This window comes from Bubalus bubalis, chromosome 1 (assembly GCF_019923935.1).
Source record: "Bubalus bubalis isolate 160015118507 breed Murrah chromosome 1, NDDB_SH_1, whole genome shotgun sequence".
NCBI lineage: Eukaryota > Metazoa > Chordata > Mammalia > Artiodactyla > Bovidae > Bubalus > Bubalus bubalis.
Window position 1 is genome coordinate 87,951,823 of NC_059157.1, and position 10,558 is coordinate 87,962,380.

The following is a 10,558-nucleotide window of genomic DNA, read 5'->3' on the forward strand; positions in this document are numbered from 1 at the left end:
CCATGCTTATTCAACTTATACACAGAGTACATCATGAGAAACACTGGGCTGGATGAAACACAAGCTGGAATCAAGATTGCTAGGAGAAATATCAATAACCTCAGATATGCAGATGACACCACTGTTATGGCAGAAAGTGAAGAAGAACTAAAGAGGCTCTTGATGAAAGTGAATGAGCAGAGTGAAAATATTGGCTTAAAATTCAACATTCAAAAAGCTAAGATCATGGCATCCAGTCCCATCACTTCATGGCAAATAGATGGGGAAACAATGGAAACAGTGAGAAACTTTATATTTTGGGGGGGCTTCAAAATCACTGTAGATGGTGACTGCAGCCATGAAACTAAAAGACACTTGCTCCTTGGAAGAAAAGCTATGACAAACCTAGACAGCATATTAAAAAACAGAGAATACTTTGCCAACAAAGGTCTGCCTAATCATAGCTATGATTTTTCCAGTAGTCATATATGGATGTGAGAGTTGGACCATAAAGAAAGTTGAGCACCAAAGAATTGATGCCTTTGAATTGTGGTGTTGGAGAAGACTCTTGAGAGTCCCTTGTACTTCAAAGAGATCCAACCAGTCAGTCTAAAGGAAATCATTCCTAAATATTCATTGGAAGGACCGATGATGAAGCTGAAACTCCAATACTTTGGCCACCTGATGTGAAGAACTGACTCATTGGAAAGGACTCTGATTCTGGGAAAGATTGAAGGCAGGAGGAGAAAGGGACGACAGAGTATGAGACGGTTGGATGGCACCACTGACTTGATGGACATGAGTTTGAGCAAGCTCTGGGAGTTGGTGATGGACAGGGAAGCCTGTCTTCTGCAGTCCAAGGGGTCACAAAGTGTCAGACACAACTGAGTGACGGAACTGAACTGAAATTTACTATACAGACCTTTGTCGGCAATGTAATGTCACTGTCTAGGCTCATCGTAGTTTTTCTTCTAAGGAGCAAGCATCTTCTAATTTCATGGCTGCAATCACCATCTGCAGTGATTTTGGAGCCCAAGAAAATGGGCTGTTACAGTTTCCATTTTTTCCCCCATCTATTTGCCATGAAGTTATGCTTCCTCCCATGGAGAGTTATTATCTGCAACAGATCTGAAGGCTTTGTTCCAAACCTAAGGTTTAGCACTTATCTTGACCTGCCAAAGGCTCCAAAGAGCATCCCTATCTTCCACTACCACTTCAGGCTCCTGTTTCTGCTGGATCGTATGGTCCAAGTGGCACCACAGCTTGGAGAGAAGGCTAGGTCTTTTGCAAATCTTTCGCCTGTTCTGAGCCATGCCCAAATTAAGCAGTTTTTCTGGTCCCTTGATAAAGTGGTTGTCTTACTGTACTCAATAAGGATAATGTTCCTTCTAAAATCCATAGTAGCCTACTAAGGTAGGCTTTTTTTTTGGTTGCAGGATGTGCTAGATGCAACAATGTATCTATACCTTATGACATTATAATTCCACATGGCCCACACAGCTGAATCTCAAGAATTTCACTAAATTAAGTGGACCCTGAAATTTTTTGAATTTATTTCTCATCTTCTAGTAGGCAAATGTCTATCAGTAAGTCTAAAGCAGTTGTTATTTCTTGCTCCCTAGGTCCAGTCGGCATAATGGACCAGTGGGATATCTTGTAGAAGGAAAAGAAATAAAAATCCCTAGAGAAAAATTTATAAATCATGTATGTGATAAAGCCTTGTATACTGGATGCAAAAAAAATTCTAGAAACCTAATAATAAGAAAACATATAGCTCCATTAAAAAGGACAAAAAGTTTAAACAGACAGGTCACTAAACTAAATGTATATATGTCAAATAAGAACACAAAAACACACTCCATACCATTGTTCTTGGGGATATGAAACTGAAGACCACAATAAGATACCATGACCCAACTATTAAAATAACTAAAAAAAATAAATTGAAAAGACTATTCCTATTGGAAGTAGCGATACAGACTTTTGTACTAATAATTAGGCAACAAAAAGAGTTTAAAGGTAATTACAGGAAATTGAAGAGAGCAGTGTGCTTAAGTCAGGTGTGGCTTAGGTTGAAGTTACCAATGCACATTATACTGCTCACTTTATCCTCTTACACTGCTGAGTTCTCACAGTGACCTCTCCTTTATCTATGATTTTTTCACCTGTTTTTAAGGTTTCACTGGCACAATTCTAAGAAATACTATAATCGATTAATGAATCTACCAAAATATATGCTTCTTTTTTCCCCTAGCTGCCAGTCATGTCCCAAGTCAAGGTTAAACATTTTTCTGCTCTTCAGATATCAAAGTACAATATTACTATTTTCATATTATGCTCTTTTGACATAATGTTATTTTTGTAAATGAATTCTGTATGCCAAGTACTCTGTTAATAATTAGAGGCAAATCTGAACATGTGACCACCCTGTTCAAAATCCCTCAATAGTTTTCCTTTGAGATAAAGATAAAAGTCCCCAGCCTAGTCTCCCATGCTGTGATTCAACCCATGCTGGCCTGCCATGTCCATTCTGGCTCCTCTTTGCTTCCCTCGTTTGCATGTCAGCTCCATCTGCCTTTTTTTCCCATCCCCCCCACTCCCACCCCCAACTTCACTAATGATCTTGTTCTCTGATAAGCTAGGCCTGCCAATGATGGAAAACCCTGAGGATGCTAAACGTCTAGAGGCATCACCTTGGTAGAAATGAAGACCCTCAGGACCCAGCCCTGACCTATTGAAACAGAATATGCATTTTCAGAAAATCACCAGGAGGTTCACAGGGATTAAAGTTGGAGAAGCACTGATCTAGGCCACCTCCCACTGTGATCCTTTGTTTTGTTGTATCTTTGCTCCTTCCCCTGACCTTTGTCTAGTAAAATTTTTCTCCAAAAATTTCACTGTAGAGTGGGGAGTTCTTTGCAGATCTGGAATGTGAGCTATAGTTTCCATGAGGAGGACAACTTTCTTGTAGTTGGCTCCTAAAGGGAGTCTAGAATTTTGTCCTCATTGAATTATACTATAATTCAGGTCAGTATAATCAGCTCAGAAAAGACCACACTAATCAAAGCACTCAGAGCATCAAAATTTGTGGATGAATTGAAGTTTGCATAAACATGCCAGAAGTGTCATCTGTTGTGGAAGGTAGCGACATAAAATACAGTTTCAGTTGTTAAAACTAGAATTGTCTACAATGACTTGATGTTTATGATTTTAGAGTCTGTAATGCCCTGTGGAACAACCTGGACTTTCCCTACAGGTTCAAATCTATAATGCCCAGAGGAACAACTTAGTTTTGTCCTAAAGGGAATTGATGCATGGTATTAAAAAATTTTAGTGCTTCATTCCTTCCTCTTCTGTTTAAAAAGAACACTTTCATATAATTGGTTGACTCTTCTGTTCAAAGCTAATTTACATAAACAAAATTTTCCTGACCTTGGGAAATGAATGTACAAGGAATTGGAATTGTGGCCTGTGTCATTATCATTCCAGTGATATTGCATTATTTTCTACTTAAAAAGCCTACCTCTTTGAAAGGATCACCATAATTTCTTACAAGATATGGGTAAAAGAGAAATAACTTCTGTAAGGCATATTATTCTTAGGTAAAACAGGCAGAATACTGTAAAACCTATAATTTTAGATTGACTTACTAGATGCCAAAAAGGCAGGTGAAAAAAATTAACAATATGAAATATCTATATATCATATTTTTGTGACTAAATCTAGATAAGCAAAATAACTGTACGACTGAATTGTCCCTCAATGATAATTCATTATCTTTGTAACATAACTATAAAGACTTCATAAGTTTTGGTGGACTAAAATCTTAAAGAATTTAAACTGGCTTTAAATATAGGTCACATGTTTCCTAAAAGAAATTTTTCTGGGTATTCTGATTAAAAGTTTCATTCATCTTAATTAATCACAGTTGCTGACTGAACTTTTAAGGTAAGTCACTTACATAGTAATTTCTCTATTCTCTCACCTACTTCTGAGAATACTTTTATTCAGTATTTTAATATATATTGTAAGAAATATGCATAAAATGTTCCCCTATTGCTCCTTCCAAGTTTATACTTAATAAAGACCCACACACATATTGAATTTGAGCATTTTCAATTATCCTTTAATTTGGAATTGCAAGGAAGGGAGCCTATTCCAAATTAAATATGTTTGACAACTAGAACTACTGGCATTGGTTATTTATATTACTTGAATTAGGCTCCAGTCTTTGGCTCAATTTTATTTTACTAGAAAAACTGGAGGGGAAGAAAATGCTCTCAAATAAACACAGCAGGATTTCTAGAGAAAATCAGCTCTAATCACTCTAATAAAACACATAAATCAATTTTTAATTAATTATGGAAAGAACTTTCCAGCAATGCTAATATATTTAAAACCAGTCAAAGTTTCTAAGGTAAACTTTAAAATTAAATTCTCTGTGTCACACACAAATTCCCTAGGAAGATAATCTTTGAATTTTGAAAAAAAAGAATACAGAAGGATTCCCAGTGTTGACATTTAATGAAAACCAGGATTAAGACAAATATTTACCTGCAAATTTTCCCCATATTTCCTTCTTGGTGTTTATCTGATACTACCTGTCTTCATTGTCTTGTCCTTCCTACAGTTTTCTATCCGTGTCTCTGTTGTGCTTTTTATATTTCTTGACTTGTTTTTTAAATAACTCACCCAATTGCTCCTTTCTACTTCTACCCTCATTCTCATGTTGGTGCCTTCCTCTCTTCAGAAAGTGTGAAAGAAAGTGAAAGTGTTAGTCCCTCAGTCATGTTTGACTCTTTGCAATCCCATGGACTGTAGACTGCCAGGCTCCTCTGTCCATGGAATTTTCCAGGCAAGAATACTGGAGTGGGTTGCCATTCCCTTCTCCAGGGGATCTTCCCAACCTAGGGATTGAACCCGGGTTTACTGCACTTCAGGCAGATTCTTTACCATCTGAGCCACCAGGGAAGGTCGAGAAAACATGTGTCTAAACACTTTAGAAAATACGTATTTAAATACTCTACAGGAGAAAAAAAAAACTTTTGTCTATAGGAAGTAGAAAAATTATAATTGTTATCCATTTTTTTCTTGGTGTACTCAAAAACATTCTCCTCATGTTATGTGCGATGCTTCCCGTTCATTTCTCACTATTCTCTGGCCTCAACTCTATCATGAATTGGGAACTCCTCTCACTAAAGACACTAAAAATCTCTCACTTCCCAGATTCAATGATTGTTCACCTCTTGTTCTAAGGGGGCATTCATTTTGCCAATCAGTGTTGCACTTCATTATGTCCTTGTGTCTTTTTTCTCTTAATGTTTACAACACTCAACTCTCCAGTTCTTCCTTCTGCTTCTCTGATTACTCTGCTCAGTGTATGTTTTTGGTCTCTCCCTTATCTCTCTTTGGCTAAAGCTAGGGCACTTGTTTGTAACAGAAAACTAGTTAGCTGAATGGAAATTGACTATTACATAGAAATTCCAGGGAGATTGGAGGAATCTGCTGATAAATGGGCAGGAACAGAAGAAAACAATACAGTGAGACAGCAGCCCAAATCAAATCTCCACATTTGCTCAGTAGGAGCTCCTATCGCAGCTGCTGAATTGTAGAAGCCACAGCTCACACTGACAATGCAGCTGGTACAAATGCAAGAAGCATTTCCTAGGGTCTTGATATGGCTGCCTTGGCTGACTTTGCAACCCAAATTCATTTTTTCCTGTCCCTTTGCGCCATGCTTGATGTTACAAATCCAGTGTTAGTACGTTTGACTATTCAAGCCTAGATCAAGTCCCCTTACTCTAGTTGCAAGGGGATGGAAAAGTATTTCTGGCTCCTTTGACTTCTAGAGTAAGTGGTAGCCTTTGCCTGATACCAAGACTCATGTAGTAGAAAAGAGGATCATTTTCAGCGATCTAAAATGATATGTATCTATTTCAAAACTTCTTTAATAAAATTTGCTGATTTCTTTTTCTATATTCTCCTCTTTTTTCCTTATGCACACTTTCTAATGGTTAGGTCATTCATAAGTATGCCTTCAGTTATCCAAATACTCCAAAGTCATTGTTTATATTAAGTGCTAACAAACATACTAGTAAGCTATCCCACCTGGATATTCAGAAGATGCTTTCTCCACTAAGTGGCCCAAACATCTGAATTCTCAAATGCAATTTGTGATGACCATCTATCCAACTCTGTCTCCTTTCTCCTTCACTGACCACCTCCTTCACATCTAAGTTACTGAGTCTTAGTGACTCTACATTCTGATTTATTTCTACCTTTTTTTCCCTCCTCATCACGGGTGACCCCATGGACTGTAGCCCGCCAGGCTCCTCTGTGGGATTTCCCAAACAAGAATATTGGAATGGGTTTGCTAGTAGTAAATTACACCAGAGAGATCAGAGCTTCACATGAATTTGAATCAACTGGAGGGTATTTTTGAAATGCAGATTGTTGAGCTTCATTCTTGCCCTCTTGAACATACATTTACAATAATACTGTATAATCTGTATTTAGTACAAATATTTCACCAATTTTGATGTGTATTCTGATTTGAGAACAATTTAATAAGAGTATCAGCTCCCTAATTAGTATACCTGACACTAGTTTCCCTTCCCTACAGAGTTTTTTCAACACTACCAAATATTTATTTTAAAAAATATAATGTGGCTTCTTGTATTAAAAATACCCAGTGCATGCCTTCTGTCTGACAAAGTTCAAGATCCTTTACATGACATCCAAATTATTTTGTAATATTTCTAATTTCTTTTCCCTGGAATCTCATCCATATCCTAGACAGAATGTCCCTCACACATTCAGTTATCTCCGTAAATCTAGCTAATGTTTACAGTCTTTTTCTTTTTTCTACATCCTTTCATTCTCCCACATTTTTAATGCAATAATTTCATTTTCCACTACACCAATTTCCAAAATTAGTTTCCATTGCTATTTGTTGTTGTTGTTTAGTTGCTATGTCGCGTCCAACACTTTGTGACCCCATGGACTGTAGCCCACCAGGCTCCTCTGTGGGATTACCCAAGTAAGAATACTGGAGTGGGCATGCTAGTACTAAATACATTTAAGGCACTCTGATAAGTGTATGACTTTGTTTCAATTACTTTCTCCCAATACTCTTTTTATAAAGCTTACATCTACTTGGGTTTCCCTGGGGGCTCAGAGAGTAAAGAATCCACTGGCAATATGGGAGATCTAGGTTCGATCCCTGAGTTGGGAAGGTGCCCTGGATGTGGGCATGGCAACCCACTCCAGTATTCTTACCTGGAGAATCCCCATGAAAAAGCCTGGGGGGATACAGTCCATGGGGTCATTTACATCTACTTATATCTTACATTTACTGCATTTCATTTCAGGGAGCATGGATCCTAAAAATGCAACACTGCTGTCAATGTTTGTTCTCACCGGACTTCCGCATCAATTGGAGTGGCAAATCCCCCTGTTCTTGTTGTTCTTGGTGATATACCTCATCACCACTGTGGGAAACCTTGGACTAATTTATCTTATCTACAATGACCCTCACCTTCACATCCCCATGTACTTCTTCCTTGGGAGTTTAGCCTTTGTGGATTCTTGGATATCAGCCACAGTGACCCCCAAGATGCTAGTCAATTTTTTTGCCAGGAGTAAAATGATATCTCTCTCTGAATGCATGTTACAATTTCTTTCCTTTGCATTTGGTGGAACCACGGAATGCTTTCTGCTTGCAACAATGGCATATGATCGCTATGTGGCCATATGCAAACCATTACTGTATCCAGTGATTATGACCAACAAACTATGCATCCAGCTGTTAGTCTCATCATTTGTGGCAGGGCTTATTCATCCCATGATTCATGTAGGTGCTTTGTTCAGGTTAACCTTCTGTAAGTCTAACATAATACATCACTTTTACTGTGACATCATGCCATTGTTTAGGATTTCTTGTATTGACCCTTCAATTAATGTCCTAATGGTATTTATTTCCTCTGGGTCAATACAGGTGTGTAGCATTATGACTGTTCTTATCTCTTATACACTTGTTCTACATACGGTTTTGAAAAATAAGTCTGTACAAGGCATAAGAAAGGCCTTCTCCACCTGTGGAGCCCACCTCCTATCTGTCTCTTTATACTATGGGACTCTTCTCTTCATGTATATGCGCCCTGGATCCACACAGGCAGATGATCAAGATATGATGGATTCTCTATTTTACACTGTCATAATTCCCTTGTTAAATCCAATCATCTACAGCCTGAGAAATAAGAAAGTTATAGATTCACTGACAAAAGTATTAAAGAGAAATATTTAGATCTCATACTATTATCAGTTTTTTTTTTTTTTTTTTTTTTTTTACTGAAATAGTCACAAAATTGTGCAGATTATATGTGGTTCAGATTGGGTTAGGGTTCAAGGTTTTTTACAGTTATAATTAGTGTTTTGACTTAAGTTGTCAGTACTAACATACTCCTTAAGATGTTCATGTATAGTGTTCAAAAACATAAGGAAGTTTCAACAATTTTCATGTCGCATTAGAATAACTGAAGCAGGAAACAGATTAAAATATTTTACATACTTGTGTATTCTATAATGTAGATTTATAAAATGATTAGGCACTGAAATAATAATGTTCCTCTAATAGGATTTGACTCTGTTGTCTTTGATAGTAATATAGCTGCACAGCCTGGAGACTCAACTGCATATAAATCCACACTGTATGCAATGTGTTTGAATGAAATGATGTAAATCACAAGAATTCTGCTGCAGACCAAAAGGTCTTTCAGTCCACTTTATTTGGGACATGGTGAATTCCCCAATCACCATGGGTATTCAACAGTCATATACCAGAGAGAAATAAAAAGAAATGGGAAAAGCAATGAAGAAAAAAATGAGAAGCAAGTTAAGACAGTGAAGGGAGAGTCAAATGTTAAGAGGATGCTCTTAGCCCAGTCATTGTCCATGAGCAACAAAAAGAGGGAATTGGCTCTCACTGTCTATGATGTCACTTCCCAGTTGTCCCTGTATTTTGTAGGATAATCTGAAAACCTTCACTAATTAGAAAGCTAGATGAGACTGCAGAATTTAATTGGGATGGGCTTAAAGAAGAAAAGTGGCAGAATAGGAAGGAAATGGTCAATCTTGCTAGATTTTTTAAAGGGAAACTTTTAAATAAATCAGTAATATATAAGTCTTTCTGGCATACAGTGTTTACATGATTTTGAGTGCATATTACAAAAGTTCAAATAACGTTAACTTGATATAATGTCATAGTGCCTAGTGGGTGGCTGGAAAAGACAGAAAAATGAGCAAGATTTTGGATATTTTTGTGTTCTCAAGTCCTTTAACATTAGTTTTCATCTCACTCTATACTCTAAGTACAATGAGAGACCTATCTTTGGGTCCACTCCTGCCTTTCCTTTTACAACACTGAAATTCCATACACCTACTTACTGATGCACTGAGGACCTTATCCTACAAGCTCTCTGCCTCTGTCTTTTGCAAAACTTTCCTTTTATCATGTTGGTACTCAAAAGTCCTAAACATAGTTGCCAGGTTATACTTCATAGACAGAACTATGATTAAATCATATCCCTTTTCAATAACTTTTAAAGGATTGACATTGCTGATAGATACTATACAAATACAGTATTTGTATTTAGCTCTGTAGATGTAGTCATGCATATATTTATTTGTTCATGTGTATGTCCAGATTACATGAAATACATATACATACATTCATAGACATCTGTATCTATATCCACACCTCCCTGTATTACATCTTTCTAACTTACTGTATCACTATTGCATATCTTTCTATCTCTACCTCAACCTCCATTTCTATCCTCCTGATTGCTGCCTGATTTTCTCACCATCTATTATATGGTCCTTTCAAATAATATCTTGGTTTAACTCAGAAGTCACTGACCCCACAATTCTCCTAATGGACCTTGTCTTATACCCAAAAAGAGTTTCAAAAAGCTTTCCAGACACCCTGAAGTTACACAGCTACATGCATTTGCTAATACAAGTCTGTCCACAGAGAATATACACTGTTTATTGACAATACATTCATCTTTATTTGCAACTCAAATGGTGTCCTTCATCCAAAGCTTTTCTCATATATTACAGCATTCATAATGCATTTCCATATTATACTGAAGAAGATAGCAATGTTTAGTCAGTTCTTTCATATTTCTTAGGTCACATTTGGTCTTCTGTTGGTTGGCCAAAAAAGTTTGTTTGGGTTTTTCACTAACACCTTAGAGAAAAAACAAAACAAACTTTTTAGCCAACCCAATATAATACTTATTTGGGGACCACAAGCCATTTTTTTAAAATATAAATTAGATGTCTTAGTCTCTATCTTTTGCAGTAATGAGCATAACTTTGCAACACTGCAGCTTACACACATGAGGTCTTGAATAAGTATCTCTGAAATATTTATAAAATTGAGATGAATAAGACAGCACAAATACATAGAATGCAGCAAGAATATATCACTCATTTTTAATCTTACAATGAGCCCAGGAGACATTGGGGCTTAGATGGCTACAGCACACAACTCACATTCTTAAGGTTCTTTAAT

At 36.9% G+C, this 10,558-nt stretch overlaps 1 protein-coding gene across 1 annotated transcript; it reads left to right on the forward strand.

Moving 5' to 3' along the window:
- Positions 1-7,354: 7,354 nt before the first annotated feature.
- On the forward strand, positions 7,355-8,293 carry LOC112587094 (olfactory receptor 5H2-like). The gene has a single exon (XM_025294175.3). The coding sequence runs from the start codon at positions 7,355-7,357 to the stop codon at positions 8,282-8,284; it is 930 nt and encodes a 309-aa protein (XP_025149960.3). The 3' UTR covers positions 8,285-8,293.
- Positions 8,294-10,558: the final 2,265 nt, after the last annotated feature.

Bases quoted from the DNA above. Each gene is read 5' to 3' on its own strand.
- LOC112587094 (XM_025294175.3), top strand. From the start codon at position 7,355: ATGGATCCTAAAAATGCAACACTGCTGTCAATGTTTGTTCTCACCGGA.